The sequence below is a fragment of the Alligator mississippiensis genome, chromosome 1, assembly GCF_030867095.1.
Source record: "Alligator mississippiensis isolate rAllMis1 chromosome 1, rAllMis1, whole genome shotgun sequence".
Taxonomy (NCBI): Eukaryota; Metazoa; Chordata; order Crocodylia; family Alligatoridae; genus Alligator; species Alligator mississippiensis.
Genome location: NC_081824.1, coordinates 315411273 through 315430553, shown reverse-complemented (window position 1 = coordinate 315430553; position 19281 = coordinate 315411273). Strand labels below are relative to the sequence as shown.

The following is a 19281-nucleotide window of genomic DNA, read 5'->3' as shown; positions in this document are numbered from 1 at the left end:
ATGAGAGATTGTTATGTCAGTGCTCAAGTCTCTTGCATTTATACGTTGTAGTCTGGAATACTGTAGTCTGGCAGCATGTGTCAGACCATTTGGTTTCATTAATCTATCTGCCTTGGTTTACAAATGGTAGTTAGCACATTTTTTTATTTTTAGTATTTATCTCAACTCCTGAGTAACTTGCAATTCTCCATTTAATGAAGTTTGTCTGTAGCAATGACATTTTTTTTAATCCTAAATCATATTAATTGGAACAAAGTGGTTTTGAAAATCTCTGTTTATCTTTTTACAACCCACTTCCCTTCTTTTTGACAAAAGGTTTTTCTCTGTTATCTTTCCTTCTGTCTTTGTATATTGGACATAAAAAGTCATAGGGGTACATTCCTGTCAAGAAGTTCTGCCAAAAAATGTATCTCTGACCTTGGATCAGAACTTGAAACAGAGCCAAGTATTTAACTCCACTGCGATGTTATGCATGTATTAGTCATTGGCAAATTAGCAGGCTGCAAAATAGTGGAAACCTTGAAAATTAAAGCAAATAAATCTTTTATCTAAATTAAAAGTAATTATTTTAAGTTAATTTGGACAAACAGCAGATGTTTTGCATTTTTTTGAATCAAAACAAAGCAGGCACTGGAAGCAAGTGAGAAGAAAAGACAGACACAGATCAGCAATACTTTGTAAATCCTTGACTTTTGCTTCATTACAGCTGTAAATAAGATAGTTAATTGCACGGAGGCTTGACAACTTGCAGATGGGCTAACTGTAGAAGAGCGGATGTAAAGCTCTAAAATCTCTTCCACCTGGAATTGCTTAGTGTTGTGGGTGGAGGGTACAGCTAGAACGTATCAGAAAAGCATAGACTTTAAGTCTTAACAGCAAAAACCTCTCTCACAAACTATTGTAATCATTTGAGGAGTTCGTTGATCATGAAAATTTCACTGGCTTAACATTAGCTGTCTGCCGTCAGTTCTAAGGTCATGTCTGCATCATCAGAAGTCCATGTCCATTGGGAGCGCTTCCTTGAAGCCCACCAGGTGTGTGCTACATCCTAAAACAAGTCCTTACTGTGGCACTGGGTGCATGCCACTAAACAGAGCTCAGAGGTCTTACTCATGGGAACCTAGTACTGGACTAAGACGGCTACATGACATCCATTTGGGGATGTAATGCACATTCCATGTTATTGGTATGCTCCTTAGTCTTGTCCTCAGGCATACACAGGCCCTTAGGATCAGAAAAAGTCCATTACACAAACACGTTTGAACATTCTGATAGACCAATCCAATATAGTCTATGGTGTATAACTACAATGGTTATTTATTATTTCTCCTTTTAATGATTATAAGCTTGAAACAAAAAGATGACATTGTTTTAAACTCTTGCAAGCACATCTTCAGCCATTCTAAGACTGATCAATAGTCTTAGAATGGGCAGGATGTTGGTGTAGTTGATAAAGTGAGAAGCCTGGCTCGTCCAGTGAGATTGATTTTTGCCATAGATTTCACTAGTTTATTTTATTCACTAGTTGAATAAAATCTCTTGAGGCAAGTGATCTCGTAAGTTCTCCAAATGACGTTAGTTTTAGGAGAGTGTGAAAAGACTATGAGTCTTGTTGGAGATGATTCTTTAGGGAAGGGAGTGTCCAAATATAATGAGAGAGCCTAACACATATGTCAAGGATGTTTATGGTTCTAAAATATATTGTATTTTTGCACATTTTGTATAGTTGGGATGTGTATATGTATACTTCTATAGTTTGTGTATTGTAAGTCCATGTCTTTATGTATACTGTACATGCATTTTCTTGTCATAAGTACCTAGTATCCTGGGATTTGTTTTTAAACCTTATTTTTTTCGGCAGGGACAGTTTCTTGAACCCAGCTTGCAACAATGCAGTAAGAAAGAATGTAATGAGCTCCCTTTCTGCCATGTTACGCAAATGAACAACAAATTACTTTTGGATATTAGATGTTACCTAAAAAAATATTATAACGTAAGTATCCAAAAATTATTCTTCGTACTGTTAAATGCAAATTTCTGATGGGTTTTCAGTTTTCATATTGTGACAGAAATTATTCATTATTTAACATGCTTTACAATACCTTAAAGAAAAAGAAAAACATTTCCCCATAACTAATATGGTGATTTTTCTTCTCATTACAATTGATCAGTGATCTTAAATTCTAAGTTAAAAACCTCTTTCTTATAAATAATAATAATAAGCTATTTTGTTTTAAATATATGATAGATAAGAATATCTTAAGCTTTGCATTTAGACTAGGTGTCAGCCATATTACAAAAATAGTGGGTTTTTTATATTCTAAAATGTTAAGAAAAAGTGAACTGACTCAAATATATTACTGTACTGGGGGGGGGGGGCGGAAATCTATGAAGTTGGGAGCTGAACATGCAAATATTAACTTTAAATCAGATATTTTTTCAAGATGTTGTATTATGAACATCCTACTAATATGAGAAAACAGGCCTTGTCTAAAGGATGGTAGAAAAAAAATTGCTGCTCTTTGGGTTATTCATCTTTCAGTCTAGCTTTCAAACCCAACACATTACAAGCACACTGGTTTTCACACTGCCCCATAGCATGCAAAGGGCTGTGTAATGTTGAAATTCTGATCTTCAGAATTTCAGTAAGGGGTCACTGACAGATTGAAGGAGATATTGCTTAGTTCTTGTGTTCAGTTTATGAAACTGGAAACAACTACTTTAATTATCAGAGTATTCAGGTGTCCTGGAATTCAGTAGTTTATTTTTTATAGCTTGCAGGCCATCTTAATATAAACTGAAGTATGCTTGATTGTACATTCAGTGAAATGTGTGTGTGTGTGTGTATGTCCCATTTTTCTTTCTGGTAGCAATATGAATATTAAATAGATCATGGGACAGAATTAAGATGAGAGAATTTGGTATTTTTTTAAACATTAAGGTTTTTTTTAATGGTTGCTATTTAGGAAAAAATATACTTCTCTGCTACACTTAATACCTTTAATGTGTTCAAAATACAAAATACATTTTAAAATAGATATTTCATTTTTAGAGCTACACGTAGCCATTGTAAGTCCAGATTTTTGGAAGTGTCCTTAAACTTCCAGGTCCTTCAGTTTTTTGGATATGTAATTTCAGGCCTAGCTTTCAGAGTTGGTAAGCACACAATATTCCACTGGAAGCAAATAGGTATTTCAGATGCCATTAATTTCTCAAAAAAGGCCCTTGGGATCTGAAATTGAATAAAAAAAGTGAGACTGCCTTGAACAATATAACCTTGAATGACTACATTAGCAAACTGACATCTCATTTTGTTTAATATTACAGAACATGTTTACAGAAAATTACAGTAGTAGAAATATTAATATTAGTTATAATTGATAGGTAATATTAAATTTTTGGGTTGATTTAAAAAAAAAAAGTGTATTGTGTATTGGTACACTAATAAGTAAAAGCTTCACTCTTAGTTTCCTGGTAACAGGTAGTTTCTGAACTTGTAAATAAGAATTTGCAATTATTTCAAGATCCTGTTTTTAGAAGGAGCCCAGTAGATCCTTAAAGTGTTAAATGTAGTCACTTTGTTAGAAGGTGAAGACATTGGTAGGCATTTTAATTGGGTAAAATTACATCTAGATTTCAGATCTCATGTTAAGCAGAAAGAATAGCTATTGTACCTCTGTCTGTCCATGTTGGTAATATCTCAGAATAGGCATGTTCCCCATCATTATACAATCAGGTAATAAGCAATGACACCTTGCAATTTGATTTTAAACAACTACAAAACTTAATTGCAAGGTTCATTATATTATGTCTTTTTTAATATCGTGTTCCATGGTCCATACAAATGGTGATTGAATAAAAGTTCATACTGGGCTCCCTCTAATGGAAGTTACAGCAATGTAATAATGAGTGTTTTGAATATAGATAGGTCTGCTGGTAGGTATATATGGTATGGTGAGTTTGGTGTTAGGTTTATTGATTAAATTATTTGGACTGTATTTTGTAGGTTAAAAAGAGTTATATGAATGTGAATGCTAAGTGTTGTGATTAATCTTCAGGACTTAGGGGGATGACTGTACTTTCAGATCTGACTTCTGAATGAGATGATCTATTTAGTCTTGAAAAAGGAACTCTCATTGAATTGGAATAACAGTTAGGCAGGTGCCATGAGCATTGGTTCTCTTCCACCTAGTACTTATACTAGTTGTGGAACAGCTGGAGTTGAAAATTTTCAAATGGATTTTGGGCTAATAGATGCATAATCTTATAAACTACAACAACACACATGGGAGTAGTTGAGGAGAAGAAACAGTATGAGCAAAACATTTGATGAATCTTTTTGAGACTATGTATAGCAGACCCCTATGGGAAAGACTGTCCTTCAGACAGATGCATATACATTTAAAATAGGAAAGTTAAATTGTTTGATTTATATCACTGTATTTTGTTTTGTATGGTAAACATTGCTTTGTCTGTCTGTGGGTAAAACTGTACATACTACTGAAGTATAAGCATGTGGGAAAGGAGCCTTTTATTGTAATCTAAAAATATAGTTAGCTATATTTTAGGTAGGCAGCAGTGCTAAGTTTTATCATTTCTTACAGCCTGGTCAAAAATCTTCTGAAATGAGTGGGAGTCTTTTTCTGTTTATTACAGTGTGCTTTGAATCAGGCTTAAAGGGTTAAAACCATTCATTTTTTTTTCTCCTTTATTCTATCAGAATGCCTTTAAAAGTCAAGTTTGATAAATTTATCAGGAGAATTTACTAGGTACAAAATCTACTTCCCCACTGTTATGACAGTGCTCATAAATAGCTACCAATTTACTTGATTTTCTTTTTTTGTTTTTTTTTAATTTGTTTATAAAAAGATACATAATGTGGGTAGGCAAATCAAAATTTGCAAGTCTGCTGTAGTTTCTTCTATTTTAATAAACACTTCCACCTTTGTGTAAAATACTGTCCTTTGTTCAGGAGACCAGTCTTGTTCCATTTAAAAATGATTTTTTATCAGCTGCACAAATAATGCATTCATCATGTTTCCAACAGTTATGAATTGCTTAATAATATTAATGTATACAAATCTTAATAATCTTTCCTACTTTTTTGTAACTGCAAATATATTAAGTATTTTTAAAGATGACATCCAGAGATTTTGGTTTCTTTTCAGTGGTTCATTATTCTTTTGAAAGATTGATCTTGGTTTTTTAAATTCTGCGGCAGAAGAGCAAATAGACGAAAAAGAGAGAGAGAAACACTAGCTAATCTAAATTGGGAAATGAAGAGGGCTTTTTTAAGCATGAAAATTTCATCATCTTGTCAGCTGGCAGAATGCCTGCTGTGTGGATTCACAAAGGCTAAGAATTACACTTTCATGAAATTTTCCTCACTAACTGCCCTGGTTAATTTGAAAGATAACCCACTGTTCTAATTCATTCCTCAATTGGGCGGTGCAGGTTTTATCTTTGATCTGACAAAGCATTTGTGTTAATCGTTTTGGCCCTCTACTAGACACTCTTGGGATTGTGCTTTTACAATAAATGTGTCTGTGATAGCTCTTTAGTCTATTATACTTACAATAGATCCATAGAACTGGTAATTAATTCTGTACTGCTTTGGAAATGGGAAAGAATAGGTGTAGTTCTGTCAAGTGCTGCTGGGAAGTTTGTTTAGCTAGTTCATTTTTGAAGTGTTACCCTCAGCCATCAATGAAACATCCATTTTAGACAGAGGCCAGGATTGAAATACATAGCCATAAATGGGTAAACTGACCCAACTTTTACATGGTAGAGTGGAATTGCTTCATTTCTGGTGTTATACCGAAAATTGTAACAGATTTATCACTTTAATATTCATTTTTTAAAAAAAAATTCAAGGGAGGGGGGGATAAGGGGCTAGCTTATTAGATTGACTTAAAAAAAACCTCACACACCTTTCAATCCATAAGAAAATTGCAGAAACCAATAGTTGTGATTAGCACTCTGTATATTTCCTTGTGATGGTTAATAAGAGAAAGCAGGATTACTAATTTAATATCCAGAAATATATCCAAAAAATTGTGTGTAAAAACAAGTCTGCTTTACATATGATATCAAAGTTCACCTTTCATTGAGTAGACTCTGGATGAAGAACTATTGTCACATAATTATGGTATTATTTTACTCATTCTTTTAATGTGCATTTGCGCCACACTAGCAGCGTGTTGTCTTTTGAGACAGAATTAGATATGCATGCTGTTAATGCACAATTACCTGATAGAGCCTGTTATGGTGCATGTATTTTTTTTTATACAAATGCATAAAAATGTAAATAAGCCTTAACATAAAATGTAAGAAAAAGCCCTTTAGCAAATCATAAGTCAGTCTGGGTTTTTTGGGGGGGGCAGGGTTGTGTTTTATTTTATAGCCTTTTCCCCCTGGACTACTGTAACCTAAAGACAGAAGCGAGTTTGAAGGCTATTGAACACTGCTAAATAACTTTGTACTGTTCTGCTGTGAAAATTCAGTGTTCAATAGCCCTCAAAATTTCTCATTTCTTACCTGTGGTGGGGTGGTCTAGTGCTTGCACATTAGGTCACAATATAAAAGCATGTTGGGACGCTAGTTCAGGCTCTCTCGAATGAATTTTTTGTACGCATGGCTATTTTGGTTATTGCATATATCCTTGTTTTTGCATTGATATTAAGTGCATTTAAAAAGGTTAAAGATTTTTCAACAAATAGCATTAGAAGAGGTTAAAAAAAGCATGTAAACATTGGGATAGCAGGACATATCCACATAACAGAACAAAGATATAACAAGTCTGGTTGTGAACCTGGAATCTCTTACACTGCAATCAAGTGTATTGCCAGCAAGCCACAGGTGTACACCACATGAGCAGGTAAAAATATGATTGTAAAGCACAAGACGACTTCTGCAACCATGCACTCCCAAAATCTATCTGTTGTAGTTTTAGGGTTTTTTTAATGCTGGTTTTCTTGCTTGTTGCATTCTTTTCCTATTTTAACATCAGTAGGTATATTTTAACACTTGATAATTTATGCATAAGAAAAGGGAAGAAGTTAAGGAATCATTTTAGGAAGTATGATTTAATGGTAGTTAAAAATTGCTGTCCAGTAGGACTAGTGATTTCTTTTGGATAAATATGGTATGTACAATGTGTAAATGAGTTTTTGAGCATTTTCTGGAGTTTGAAATTACATAACTGATCTCATTTTGTGAAGTAAAATGATTACTTATCAGCACTGGAAGGTTCCAAGTCAAGTCAGAGCTGAAAACAGTTGCAGTGCAAAGGAAAAACAAACAAAAAAAAAGTGAAAACCCTAATATAGTTTCACTTGTGCTTTTAAAGAACCCAAGAATGTAAAGAGAATTTCTGACTAACATCTCAAAATATTTTCTTGTGTTGCCAGCATCTTCTTGATTAAAAGCTGAGTTTCATTTGGAACTCTGTCTCAGAAACCAGAAGATAGACAGGACAGTCTTGGTTTAATGAGGGAACATAAAGATCAATAAAGATATGGTGTTATATTCATTGTAACCCAAACAGTTTCTGTCTTCTGTAGCCTCACTTATGCTCACTGTATAGTACAGAATGAAATTCTTTGGGATGATTTGCAGGTATCCATCCCAGGCATCAGTGTCTTTTAGTTAAAGTTGGTTCATTTTTTCTGTAGCTTCTCTGTAATCTGCTGCATAGTGGGAAAGTTTGAGGCCATTGCCATCAAGAAACATGCCTTCAAGAGGCTTACCACTCATCTTCAATAATGGAGTTAAACTCTGCTCATTGGGTTTTAGTAGTCAAGCTCGAGATGTTTCTATTTTATTGGAGCTTGAATAAAATGAGCCTGGTGTGTTCATAACTTCTGTTATTGAGACTGGGAGAAGCTTGGCTAGAAAATAGTGTGCATCTGTTGTCTTTGTCACCAACTGTAGACATAATGAAAATAAAATATGTTTCCAAGGAGCTATTCTGCTTCATCTTTGAAAAATCTTCACAACAAATATTCTTCTTCCTCTGCTTTCTTAGTAGATGTAATAATGATCTTTCAGGTTTCCTAGCACCCAGAATAGTTTTGCATGAGTAATTTGATGCCATAACAGGAAAATTGACCTCCATAGGTTCCTCTCTAGGTATAGGAATGTAAAAACTCGCTACAATAATCCTTCATTTGCTACAAGCCATACTCTAGTAATTTAAAGCCAACACTCAGCTCCTGCACAGGGGAGCAGTCTAAGCCTCTCATTCAGTTGGTGAAGCATGTACACCTCACTGCAATATGGTAAAGTTAGTTGGTCACAGATAAAAAGCACCCTATACTTACGGCTGTCATCAGATAGAAAAGTGTTGGTCCCTAAAGTTTATTCAGTAAGAGTATGCACTTGGGTATTGATTCATTCAAAGATTTTTAATTAGTTTAAATAGGACTTGGGAAAGAAGCCAGTATTCTATGAATATTTTGGTCTTCTACTCTTTTAGGCTACTCTGCTTCTAGAAATCTCTCTGTCATAAAGTTCTTGAAAGCCTGTACAATAGTAGTAGGTGAACTAATTAAAAACAGCTCGTCTGACTGTCCTGATTCTTTGGGTTTGAAAAAGGTAAAAATAATACTGATCCTAAGAATTCTAATTTGGTAAGGCTACTGATCTCTGATCCTACTAAGATATCCAGAAAAGGTATTAAGCATATCTTTTGCTCTTTGTTTTTATATACTCTCTTATATACTCTTTAAAAACAGAAGAAATAGACAAGGAAACTATAGATAAATTTTGTTTTTCCATGCTTTGGGGATGCATACAGGAGCATTTTGGAAAGCATACAGGAACATCTTTCAGGAGCATCTTTCTTCCTGCAGATTAAGAACAGTCTTGAACCAGAATTGTTTTTCTCTCTTTTTTTTTCCACAGATAGTCATACAAATTCCTGTTATATCATCTCTTTTTTGCTAGCATCTGAAGCATGTATTATACTCATGACTTTTAATTTGTTGGTTTGTGTAAAATCTAGCAACATACTTCTCTAATGAAATGACGGACATTTATCTGTGGCGAAGCAACTTCAACATCCAAAGAGACCTCAGCATCTGCAAGGTCTTTCTTGGATGAAAGGTAGTTCTGTGAGGTCCTCAAAAATTAGGTAGAACATGAAAGGGGAAAAAAGTATGTTTCTAAATCAAGGGGTTCCTTTTGTCTGTTTAACTTTAGGCTTGCTCTGGGTTTTCATCTAAACTGCTTAAAGTAGAGGTCAAGGTTCAAGCCCTGAAGTGAAAAACACATCAGTTGCATAACTCAGAGGATATTGCTCATCTCCTGGGAAAACATTATACTTAGCTTGACTGAGTTCCCAAAATAGATTCCAAAGGCTGTAGAACACTTTTTACCAAAATTTGTTCTCTCTCCTTTTTACCATCACTAATGGAAAGGGTCTAGAAAAGATAACCATCATGGAGCAAGCAATTTACAAATGTGTCTATTAATGCAGCATAGGCAACCCCACTGGTTAACATTCTCAAGTTCTGAAATGACCCAGTAATTCAAAGCAGTGTGCAACCTGAAATACCTCCACAGGCTCATGGAAGCCTGTCTTTTGAAAGTGAGCACTAGTGTTGATTCTAGAAGTTTTATAGCTTTAGATTTATATGAAATTCTTTCAACTTGGCCAGTATTGTGAGGTTCCTTTGTCATGTTTTAATGCTGTTTTCTACTGAGCTGTATACCACAGTAGAACTCTACTTTTCACATTATTGATTATGTTCATCGAGTTCTTCCTACTAGTGGTTATAGCTCTCAGGCAATGAGGTGTCTTTATTTTATGAGCTATTCTGATTAATGGCTGATCATGTGAAAAGATGAGCAAGTGTAAGTAGTTGTGGAACGTCTCTCTTTCATGTTTGTTTACACTTAGGAAAAACAAGACAGAAAGCTGATAACAGGTTTGGATTCTTTGAAATAAAAAGAAGTGTCCTTTGAGTGTATTCCCATCTAAAGAAAGTTGCACAGAAATTGTCCTGATATTCCCCTTAAGCATCTATAGATGCTGAGGATGGTGATGACCATGATAGATTTAGCAAAGTGGGTCTGTCATGAAAGAATGTTTACATTTGTTTTCTTGTGTTTTTACTTTGAAATTGGGATTACCATCAATAAGAAATGCTACAAAGTTTCCTTGTTCTGGAAAGTGACAATGTTCTTTGTTTGGTATACATAGATTAGACTTTAAGAGGGGCTACCTTGCTTCAAGTATTTAGGGAGAGAACTGCTGTTTATGTCTGTTCTTATACCTAAACTACAGGCTTTGTATATAGATATTTTTCTTAAGAGTAATCTGAGATACTTTTAGTTTTGAATCTACATGTGCCAGACATCAGCCAAGAATAGCATTTCATACCTAGGATCCTGGTGTTCCTTGGTAAAGAATTCTCAAATATCAAGAGCAGTCGGACTGCCTTGGATCGCCTTCAGACTGCATTTTCCTAATGCGACTTAAGTGATGTGTGGAACAAGCTGACCCACCTGTCTTTTTGAATTGTTGCATTGACTACACCATTTTCACTATTCACCAAAATGTACTTCTTGGTTATGTGTGAAAGTTGAGTCAGAATTGGCAACTTTACCTCTGTAGGAACATCTTTGGGTATTCCACAATGACAAACTGGTGTTGAAGACTCCAGAATCTTTATTATCAAAGGTCACCTCCTCTATCCCCCATCTCCATCGGTCTGTCAAAAAATTAATTGCTTAAACAGGATGTTAATAGAGCATGAAAGGACTCAGGCCCACCAGATCAACACAAGGACTGAAGTCTGGTTCAAGTTCTTACCTGGAATTCCAAAAGCTCCGTTTATCCAAATTTTTATCTGTGCTAATGAAGCATGTCGTGCATTTGAGTGACTGTTTCCTCCCGTCTTAATTTATTATTGTATTTCTCAGAGGCGGGCAGCATAACAAAAATCCCAGTTTAAGGCCCAGAGAATAAATCAGTACTAGTTTTAATTTAGCTTGCATTTTATTAGATCTAATTTAATGTTAGTTTTATTTTACTAAGTATGCATGCGTGCTATAGTCTTGAATCTGTTGCCGTTCTTCACCTGTTGCTACTTGATGATTTTTTTTTTTATCTTGCATTTATTTTGAATCACCACATGACATGGGCAGCCACACTGTTGAAATGTACAGGTTTCCTATATGGAGTTTAAATCAAATTTTGAAAATGTGTGGAGCCTTAAAGAACCCTTTTTTCCTAAGAAAACCATCTGCAAGGACTATACCATAAATCCACTATCAATATTGGTAAAGGGTGTGCTACACAAAAATAAAAAACCTTTGTTCGTAGAAAGAATTTGTGGTTATATAGAGGAGGAGGTCATTTTGCTTTTCCTCAGCTCTAATTCAAAGCATCCCAGCTTTTTTAAACAGGATTGGAAAACCTTGGTTACTTTTCACCCCAAATATTAAAACATAAGGAGAATTCTATGTAATACTGTTCTCAACAGAACATTTTCAAAACTGAAAATCAAGGAATATTGAATTCTTGCATAGATCTGTCCATTTACCACATTCAGTCAACAGTGACCATATTGGATGGGAAAGAACAATGGATCAAGTAGAGATTTTGAAAAGTAACTTAATTGGCTCTTCTTCCTGAATCTAGCTTTATGAAATAGATAGCCTTTCATTCTTTAGTTGTTTCTTTGGCAGAATGGTCCTTAAAGCTTCAGAGGGAGGAGTAAAATATCGACAAAGAAGCAACAAAATCTTGTTCAATCACCTATTTAATTGAGCATCCCTTTTTTTCTTCCCTCCTTGTCCTACTTGTCATACTGCACCCCTGCTGCAAGAACCGGTAGACATACACTTGCCAGTGGGGGAAATTTTGATATAATTGGCTTTTCCTTCACTAATAAATATGTGGTAGGAAGAGTCCTCACCTGTTTTGTTTTGATGGAAAATGTAATAGCAATGCCCTTTGTTCAGATGTATACATTTAATGTTTTTCATAATTTTTATTTGTTAGTGTTTTCCTGTTTTAGCTTTCAGCTGAGCAGACAAGAGATGTTACTTTGAGAACAGTCATTAGTTATTTTTTATTATTTTAATCGCTATATTTTGAAAAGTTCTTGGCTTTGGAAGAGTTATCTGAAAGCACAAGATAGGAGGTGGAGTCAAGTGGAAGTGTTTCCTCATCAGCTCTGCAGTCAGCCTCCGTTTCTCTGAGTGCAAGGCAACCCAGCTGTGAGGATTGCTGGCCATACTCATCAGAGAGAGAGAGAGAAATTATCAAGTAAGACAAAATTCCTCTCTATCAATTCTATCCTCAACGCAAATTCAGCCTTCTGAGTTCCCATACGTGAGAGTGTAACTTAATTTCCAAATTACATGATGAAAGCACATCTGTCCCAAAATTAATACCTCTTGAGAATATCATAATTGTATATACTGAAAATAATTAGTATCTGTAATTTGCAAGTCATAAATGTCTAATTTTTAGCGAAGTTGTTTGTTTCCATTTAAGATAAATTCTCAATTTAAGATCCAGAGTAACATTTGTATGTACTACAAAGGGGCCAAAATTGATTTTAAAAAACACAAAGAAGAGCAAGTAAAATAGGTTACATTACATTCTGCTGTAGACTAGAACATCCCATTTTTTTAAACCATTTTGTGGCTTCTTTTATAAAACATTTAATAGATAGTGCCTAATCAGTTTTTCTCTGATTAAGGTAAGTGTTGCCATATAACCTTCAGTAAAACTAGGAGGCACCAGATGACATACTCTGATTACTGCCTATAAACTGCAGGAAGGATTTTTGGTTGTACATTTTATCCCTAGCAATGAAAAGATTATCAAATACAACTACTTAGTTGCCAGCACTACGCACTGGCTTTTAACTGTGTTGTGGGCAGCATCCTACCTTTTACACGACACCTTTCCTCCTGTTACACATGCATTACAGTCTTATCCCTCTGAAGGGATGTGTCCTGGGTTTTGCTGTTCAAGTGGTAAAGGCATTTGCTGAACTTTTCCCCATTGTTCCTCTCCCCAATCTTAAAGGAGTGAGACAAGTGGAGTAAGCTGAAGGATGAGATGGCTTTTGAAATGAGCTCTTGGTAGTTGGAGCACCTTGGCAATTTTACAGTATTATTGCTTCTAACTTGTAACAGCTGCAGTTCCATGGGAAACGGTCCAGATTCTGAATGGTTTATCCTTCTACATGAGAAGGACCTTACCATCAGAGATGTTCTTGGAAAAAACTTCAGCAAGGAAAAAGTTCAGATCCATCCCTTTCAGCTCCCAGGAAATGACAAACCAAACCATTATTGCCTGCTAAGAATGTGTCAGCAGTGATCCCAGAATTCCCCGCTGTCCATGTTCTACTCAGCTCATTCCATAAGGTGAAAAACTGGGGCAGTTCAGTCCATTTCTATGTCACTCAAAATGAAGCTCTAAGCAGTGTGCAATTATTTACGAAGCAGAATAAGATTGTAATAAAAAAGTAGGAAAGCTGAAATATTTGTTTCTTGTCTAGGAAGGCCTCTACAGGCCCATGTACTAAGGAAGAAAGTTCATTTTATTTATATTTATACCAATATACCCATTTCAGATTTGTGTGAAAAGGACCCATTTTTTTCTAGAGCAAGATGTGAATCTGGAACATGAGGCAAGCCAGTTGACCTAGATTTTCATTTCAGTCTAGTGAGCATGACTGCAAAAGAGTTCTTCTGAGGTATGCCTCGAGCCTAATTCATTTTGACTTTAGATAAATTAGTACAAAGAGAATATACTAGAGAAGCTTGGATCTCCACACACAGCTTTTCTTCATTCCGTCTGTAATTTTGAGAATTGGTAAGAATCATCAAAACCATCTGGAAGCAATCAAGCACCAGCTAGAGCTTATGTGCCGTTAGGCACTGCCTTTCAGTGGTAAAGTTCTTATGTTTTATTCAATTTCTTAAGAAAAAGAAATGGATCAAGAAGGGTTTAGGTCATCCATGAGGAAATTGAAGGGATCACTGAAAAAGATGAAATGCAAAATAGATCTTATTTTCGTTATCACTGTAGTGTTTGCAAGAAATAATCTAATTGTGGTAGACCTGGTAGAAATGTATTGGTAGATTTCAGTTCTACTCCAGTACAGAAATCTTTCTGGTGTCAAGGGAATCTTACCTTTTTTGCACCTAGAGGATGCTCTCAGGTTACTGTTAATTGTAATAGCCTAGCTCTGAAATCGCACCTTTTTTTTCAGAAGAGAGCATTATCGGAAATTTGCTCCTTTCAGAAAGTGATGCAGTATATCTTTTCTGTACGCTGGACATTTGTGGACACAGTAAGCGTTGTAAAATTTTTCCAGATCTCCTCCCAGAAATTCCTCCAGTAAGAGCAGAAAAGTGTTATGATGGGCTCAGTAGGTTCCTCATTCAAGTGTTGTGAGGTATCATAGACCCAAGTGTCATCTTTTCATGTTAATCTGCAGCATCTCTGGCTTCTGATCTATTGTGTAGGAAACCTATGTAATCCATGTAATTGCCACGGGTACAATGACATAAAAGAACTTCACTTATGGCAGATATTTTACATCTCCAGCAAGTTATGTCAGAGAAAACACAATGGTAATTTGATGTCTCGAATAATTGGATCTTTCCTTATCAACAGAGATGGGAAAGTCCTGATCTGACTTGACACCAGCTTTTCTAGAATGGAAAGTCACCTTGGATGGTGAAATGAAATACCATATTTTCTTGCATATATCTCACACCTTTCCTGAAAATATAAGCCCCTCCAAAATTGGGGTACACATATCAAGCAGAGAAGCTGATTTTCTGTCTGGGAAAGAAGCACCTTGTTTTGATTCCTGCTCCACAGCACAACAGCTGTTATTCAGCTGATAGTCAGCTGACTTAATGGCTCATTCTTCAACCCACATAGTAATGTTTTTCCTTTCTAATGGTCTTGATGTTCTGCTAATAACATTTCTTAAGGCAATTTTGCCAACTGCCAGCTGCTTCTGGTCTCTCCTCCTATTTCACAACCTTGGAGACTCTTTAGTTCTTTTTAAAATCATGTATCTAGCCAGGAAGACCAGTCTTCAGCAACAGTTTACGCTCTAGGTAAACAGGAAATGGAGAGTGATTTGGCTGAAGATTAGCTGCTTTCTGGAAAAATCTTTTTTCTTCATTCTGTCTTTCAAAAACAAGGTGTGTATTATATTCTGGGGTATGCTGTATGCAAGAAAGCATGGCATGCATCAAGAATAGAAAACATCTACCATTGACTTATAGGCGATGGGGCCAGGTTAGTATTAGGGAATCATCTGAGGAAGGAAACTAGTAAATATGAATCCTGAACAGGATATCTATTTCAGTTCTAAAAGACAAGGTAATGCAGGTCAGATTTTCTCCTCATGAAATACTATTGGGGTTTCCTTCAAGGTAATCCTTATAAATAAAACACTGAACACAAAAGAAGGTGGATACAACATCAGTGGATTGACAGATCATAGTTCAGAGACTGGACATTTTACCATTAACTTTGAGGGCACCATCCCCTCTCCAGCGAATCTCTTGATATCCAGTCAAAGTGGAAAGGAGAGGCAACTTCTTTATGGGAGGGGCAAACTGTTTCATAGTTTCATAGTAGCTAGGGTCAGGAGGGACCTGAACAGATCATCTAGCCTGACCCCCTGCCACAGGCAGGAATGAATGCTGGGTTCACAAGACCCTAGACAGGTGATTGTCCAACCTCCTCTTGAATTTGCTCTTTGTTCATCATTAGGTACTCTAATCACAGCAGTAATGGCAGTTTTCTTCCTCTTAGCCTGGGCAAGGCTGAGAGGCTCCTCAGATATACTGGTGTGTAACAGTGGTTTGTATTTTCCTTTTAAAATGGGGCTCTTTCATGGCTTGCTTCTACTCTTTATAATGATGTGGGCAGACTTCTTACCGGGATTAATATTGGGACCTCTTATAGAATAATCTATACCCAGTGATAGATTGTTTGTATTTCAGTGCTGAACGGTGTCATTACCACAGGCTTTTTCAGCATTAGGCTTGTACAGTTCACTCAGATGTTCTTCTAGGGTCCTGCTATCTTCCTCAGTTTTCCCTTGGTGGTCTTAATGGTTCATCCCAGGACATGCATTGAGATGGCTGACATCTGCCACATGGCCTATGGTTCTGAACTATGGGAGGGTGCTTATTTGTTAATGCTTGTGTGGCCACAGGCCTCTCCAGAGAGACAAATATTCTGAAACACTTGCATTTTGGAGCTCTTTTATCAGTGTCCCCTGCCAGCTAGTCCACCTTGCAACCCTCGCCCAGTCATCTGTCTTCATTACTATGGACACATTTTAAGGTTATTCTTTAGACTATAAATGAGGGGGCATTGGCCTTTAAACAAGACATTCATGGAGCTGGTCATAGCCAGCTTCCATCTTATGGAGAGTGAAAGAGAATCAATAGTTCTCATCCAAAAGAGCTAAGTACTTACAAAGCCATTCTGTTTCAATGTTTCTAGTTGTGACAACAGCTAATGAGAAATCTCACTAAAGAAACGCACTACTCCAAGCCACAGCACCTAAATTAGTTTGGTCATAAATCATACTCCTCCATGAATTTGCACTCTGGAGTTGCCAGAATATCAGGCTATACTCCACAGGTAGAGTCTCTGAGAAGCTTGCTTTGTTCAAAAACCGGGCACCATTATAGGAGAGAGGGGTGTTTTCTTTCTTGACAGTGAAAGGACAAAGTATGGCAAAAAGAAAAACAGTTTGCAAGCCACCCTAGATGATGTGGACATGGCCTGCTGATTAATGGTGGATGGCAATATTCATAATGCTTCCTTTGAAGAAGTGCAGACCTGTCAAGGACCCTAGCAAGCAGTCCAGCCTGGGCTAATTGTCTAGGCAGCTATACCTGCCTTGTGTTTCTAGTTGACAAACTCTGCCCCAGCTAGTTAACTGTCTGGCTTCCTGACTGGCTGCTAGGAGTTCAGTCTCCCCATTTAGTCCCAGCTGTGACAGCAGCTTGCAGGCCAGCCAACAGTTCTGACCCTGATCTGCCTTGGCAAGCTTCCTGGTCCCTGTGTTCTGTGGTTTTCCTTGTTCCTGACCCTGGCTTTGCCTCCAGTCCTGGACTCCTGTGGATCTGTTTCTGTTTCCTGACTCTGCTTGTCTCGGTTCTCAGACTTGGTACCTTGGACTTGTAAGTTAGCATCTGAACTTGGTAACTCAACACCCTGGCGTGTGTTGTGGACTCTGCCCATGGATTTCTCTTTGGACTTGTTAATTTGGCTCCTGAACTCTGACCTAGTCCCTGATCCCTGCCTTCCCTTAGCGGAGCCATTAGGCCAGACTACCCATGACCTCGTCCATTACAGAGACCAAAGTGAAGGACCTGTCTTTTAGAGGGAGTGGAGTTGTCCAGTGCCAAAACACCATTTGGGGACAAATCTGCTACTTTTGTGTATAAAGCCTGACACCTAAAAGAAAATACAGTGCAGTAGTCAATAATCTTTTGCGTTGAGAAGTTCAGCCCCACAATCCTCTTTCTAGATCACTTACAACCACCCTAAAAAAAAAATTGCCTTGATTATACAAGTTCTGACTACCTTGACATCCCACATTGGCACATAAACACCATAGGTTTTCACTGGCCTGTCAAGAGACTCAAATTGACTCCTAAGGATCTCCCAGTAACATTTCCTGTCAGGAGCCACCTAGCTTGCCTCAGGCACATGTGATCCTTCAGTTCCTCTTTCTTGTCAAATCCCTTCATGGACTCTTCTTGTAAGGTCATTTTGTTATAAGAGGTAGCTTGGTAGCTCTTCATAAAAGGCAGTAGAAGAGGTTGTCTGGACTAGGCAGGAATTATCACTAACAATTTCTAAATATGAAAAAGAAGAGGGTGATGATTCATCTTAGATGATACTGTAAGACCAACACATTCAAATGCAAACTGAAATTTAGTTTGGTCCCACTGGTCTTGATATCCCACTTCCTGGACTTGGGACTGGTCAGTATGTCATGACCTTCTGGATGTGTATTTACACATTGCTGTCATGCAAGTACTACCCAGGATTCATGATGAGTCAATGTTATTACAGGCAGCCGCCACTTAGTTCTCTTAATTGTTTCAGGGAAAAAACGAGCTCTAAGCGAAACAGCGTTAAGTGAAACTCATTTCCCATAGGATTTAATGTCAATACATATAATCGGTTCTGCACGAACTGCCAGCCCAGACCTCACGCTACTGCCATCCTGCCAGCCAGGGATTTACAGCGAGAAGGCAGTTGGGCTCTGGCTGGCATGGGGGAAGCAGTGAGGCCACGTGCCCACCAGCACCCACGCTCCACTCCACCCAGTGGGGGCTCTCTCCACGGCATCCAGCACCGGGACTGTCTGCCGCCGCCGGATTGCTGCAGGCTCAGGATAGTGTCCATGCCACATGGGTGAGTGTGTGACTGGAACGGGGCATGGGCTGCAGCCTGGGGAGGCGAAGGGGGAAGGGACTCTGCAGGCTCAGCCCCACTGTGGCCTGGGGTGAGGGACAACGTGCACATGTCCTGCCACCCCACGCTCTTGCTGCCCCACCAACCCAGGTGCTGTGCTCATGCCTCCTGCTCACCTGCCCCTTCTTGCTGCTACCACCATTCCTTTCCACCTGGCTGTGGGCTCCTGCTGCCCTTCCCTGGGCCCTGCTGGCCCTGGGCACCAGCCTGGACTCCGCGGTCATGCCACCCATCTCCCTCACTGCCGCTGGTCCTCCCCATTGGCTCCAGCACCACGTGCAGGAGCAAACCCCACTCTCCTGCTGCCCCACCCCGAGCCCCCGCTGGCTATCACTCATCTCTTCATTTGCTTCTGCCACTGCCACTGCTTCTCCCCAGCCCTGCACTGAGCGTTATAACAAAATGCTCTGAGTGCTAAGTGAAACCAGGTACGTATTTTAAATGAGCACTATAGCGAAACCGTAGTAAGCAAAACCGCTTTAAGCAGGGGTTGCCTGTACTGTGCAAGGTCTTCACTTTGCACTTTGTCACTCCACTTATGCTTACTAAGGTCCTAGAAGAACTAATATACCACCCAGCTGTTAAAAAAAGGAACTGCCATCTATCAGGTCAGTTCATTGTTGATCTGTTCTACAGCGTGGCTCTGAAGTGTTCAGAAGAATCTGACCACAATGCCTTTGCTTTGGAAAAGTCCCAAATTCCACATCTCCCATGACCTACTTACTCCAGGAAAGAACCATAAACCTAACGGTCTTCATCCAGCAACCTCTATACCACGAAAA

At 37.9% G+C, this 19281-nt stretch overlaps 1 protein-coding gene across 7 annotated transcripts in view; it reads left to right on the top strand.

Annotated features, from left to right (window-relative positions):
* The window catches only part of POLA1 (DNA polymerase alpha 1, catalytic subunit), a 301656-nt gene that overhangs the window by 142247 nt on the left and 140128 nt on the right, over window positions 1-19281 (top strand). For all 7 annotated transcript variants that reach the window (XM_014595721.3, XM_019495025.2, XM_059720836.1 and 4 more), the window contains one exon: window positions 1862-1993. In XM_014595721.3, coding sequence (XP_014451207.1) covers window positions 1862-1993 — 132 coding nt within the window. The remainder of the gene's footprint in view (window positions 1-1861; window positions 1994-19281) is intronic.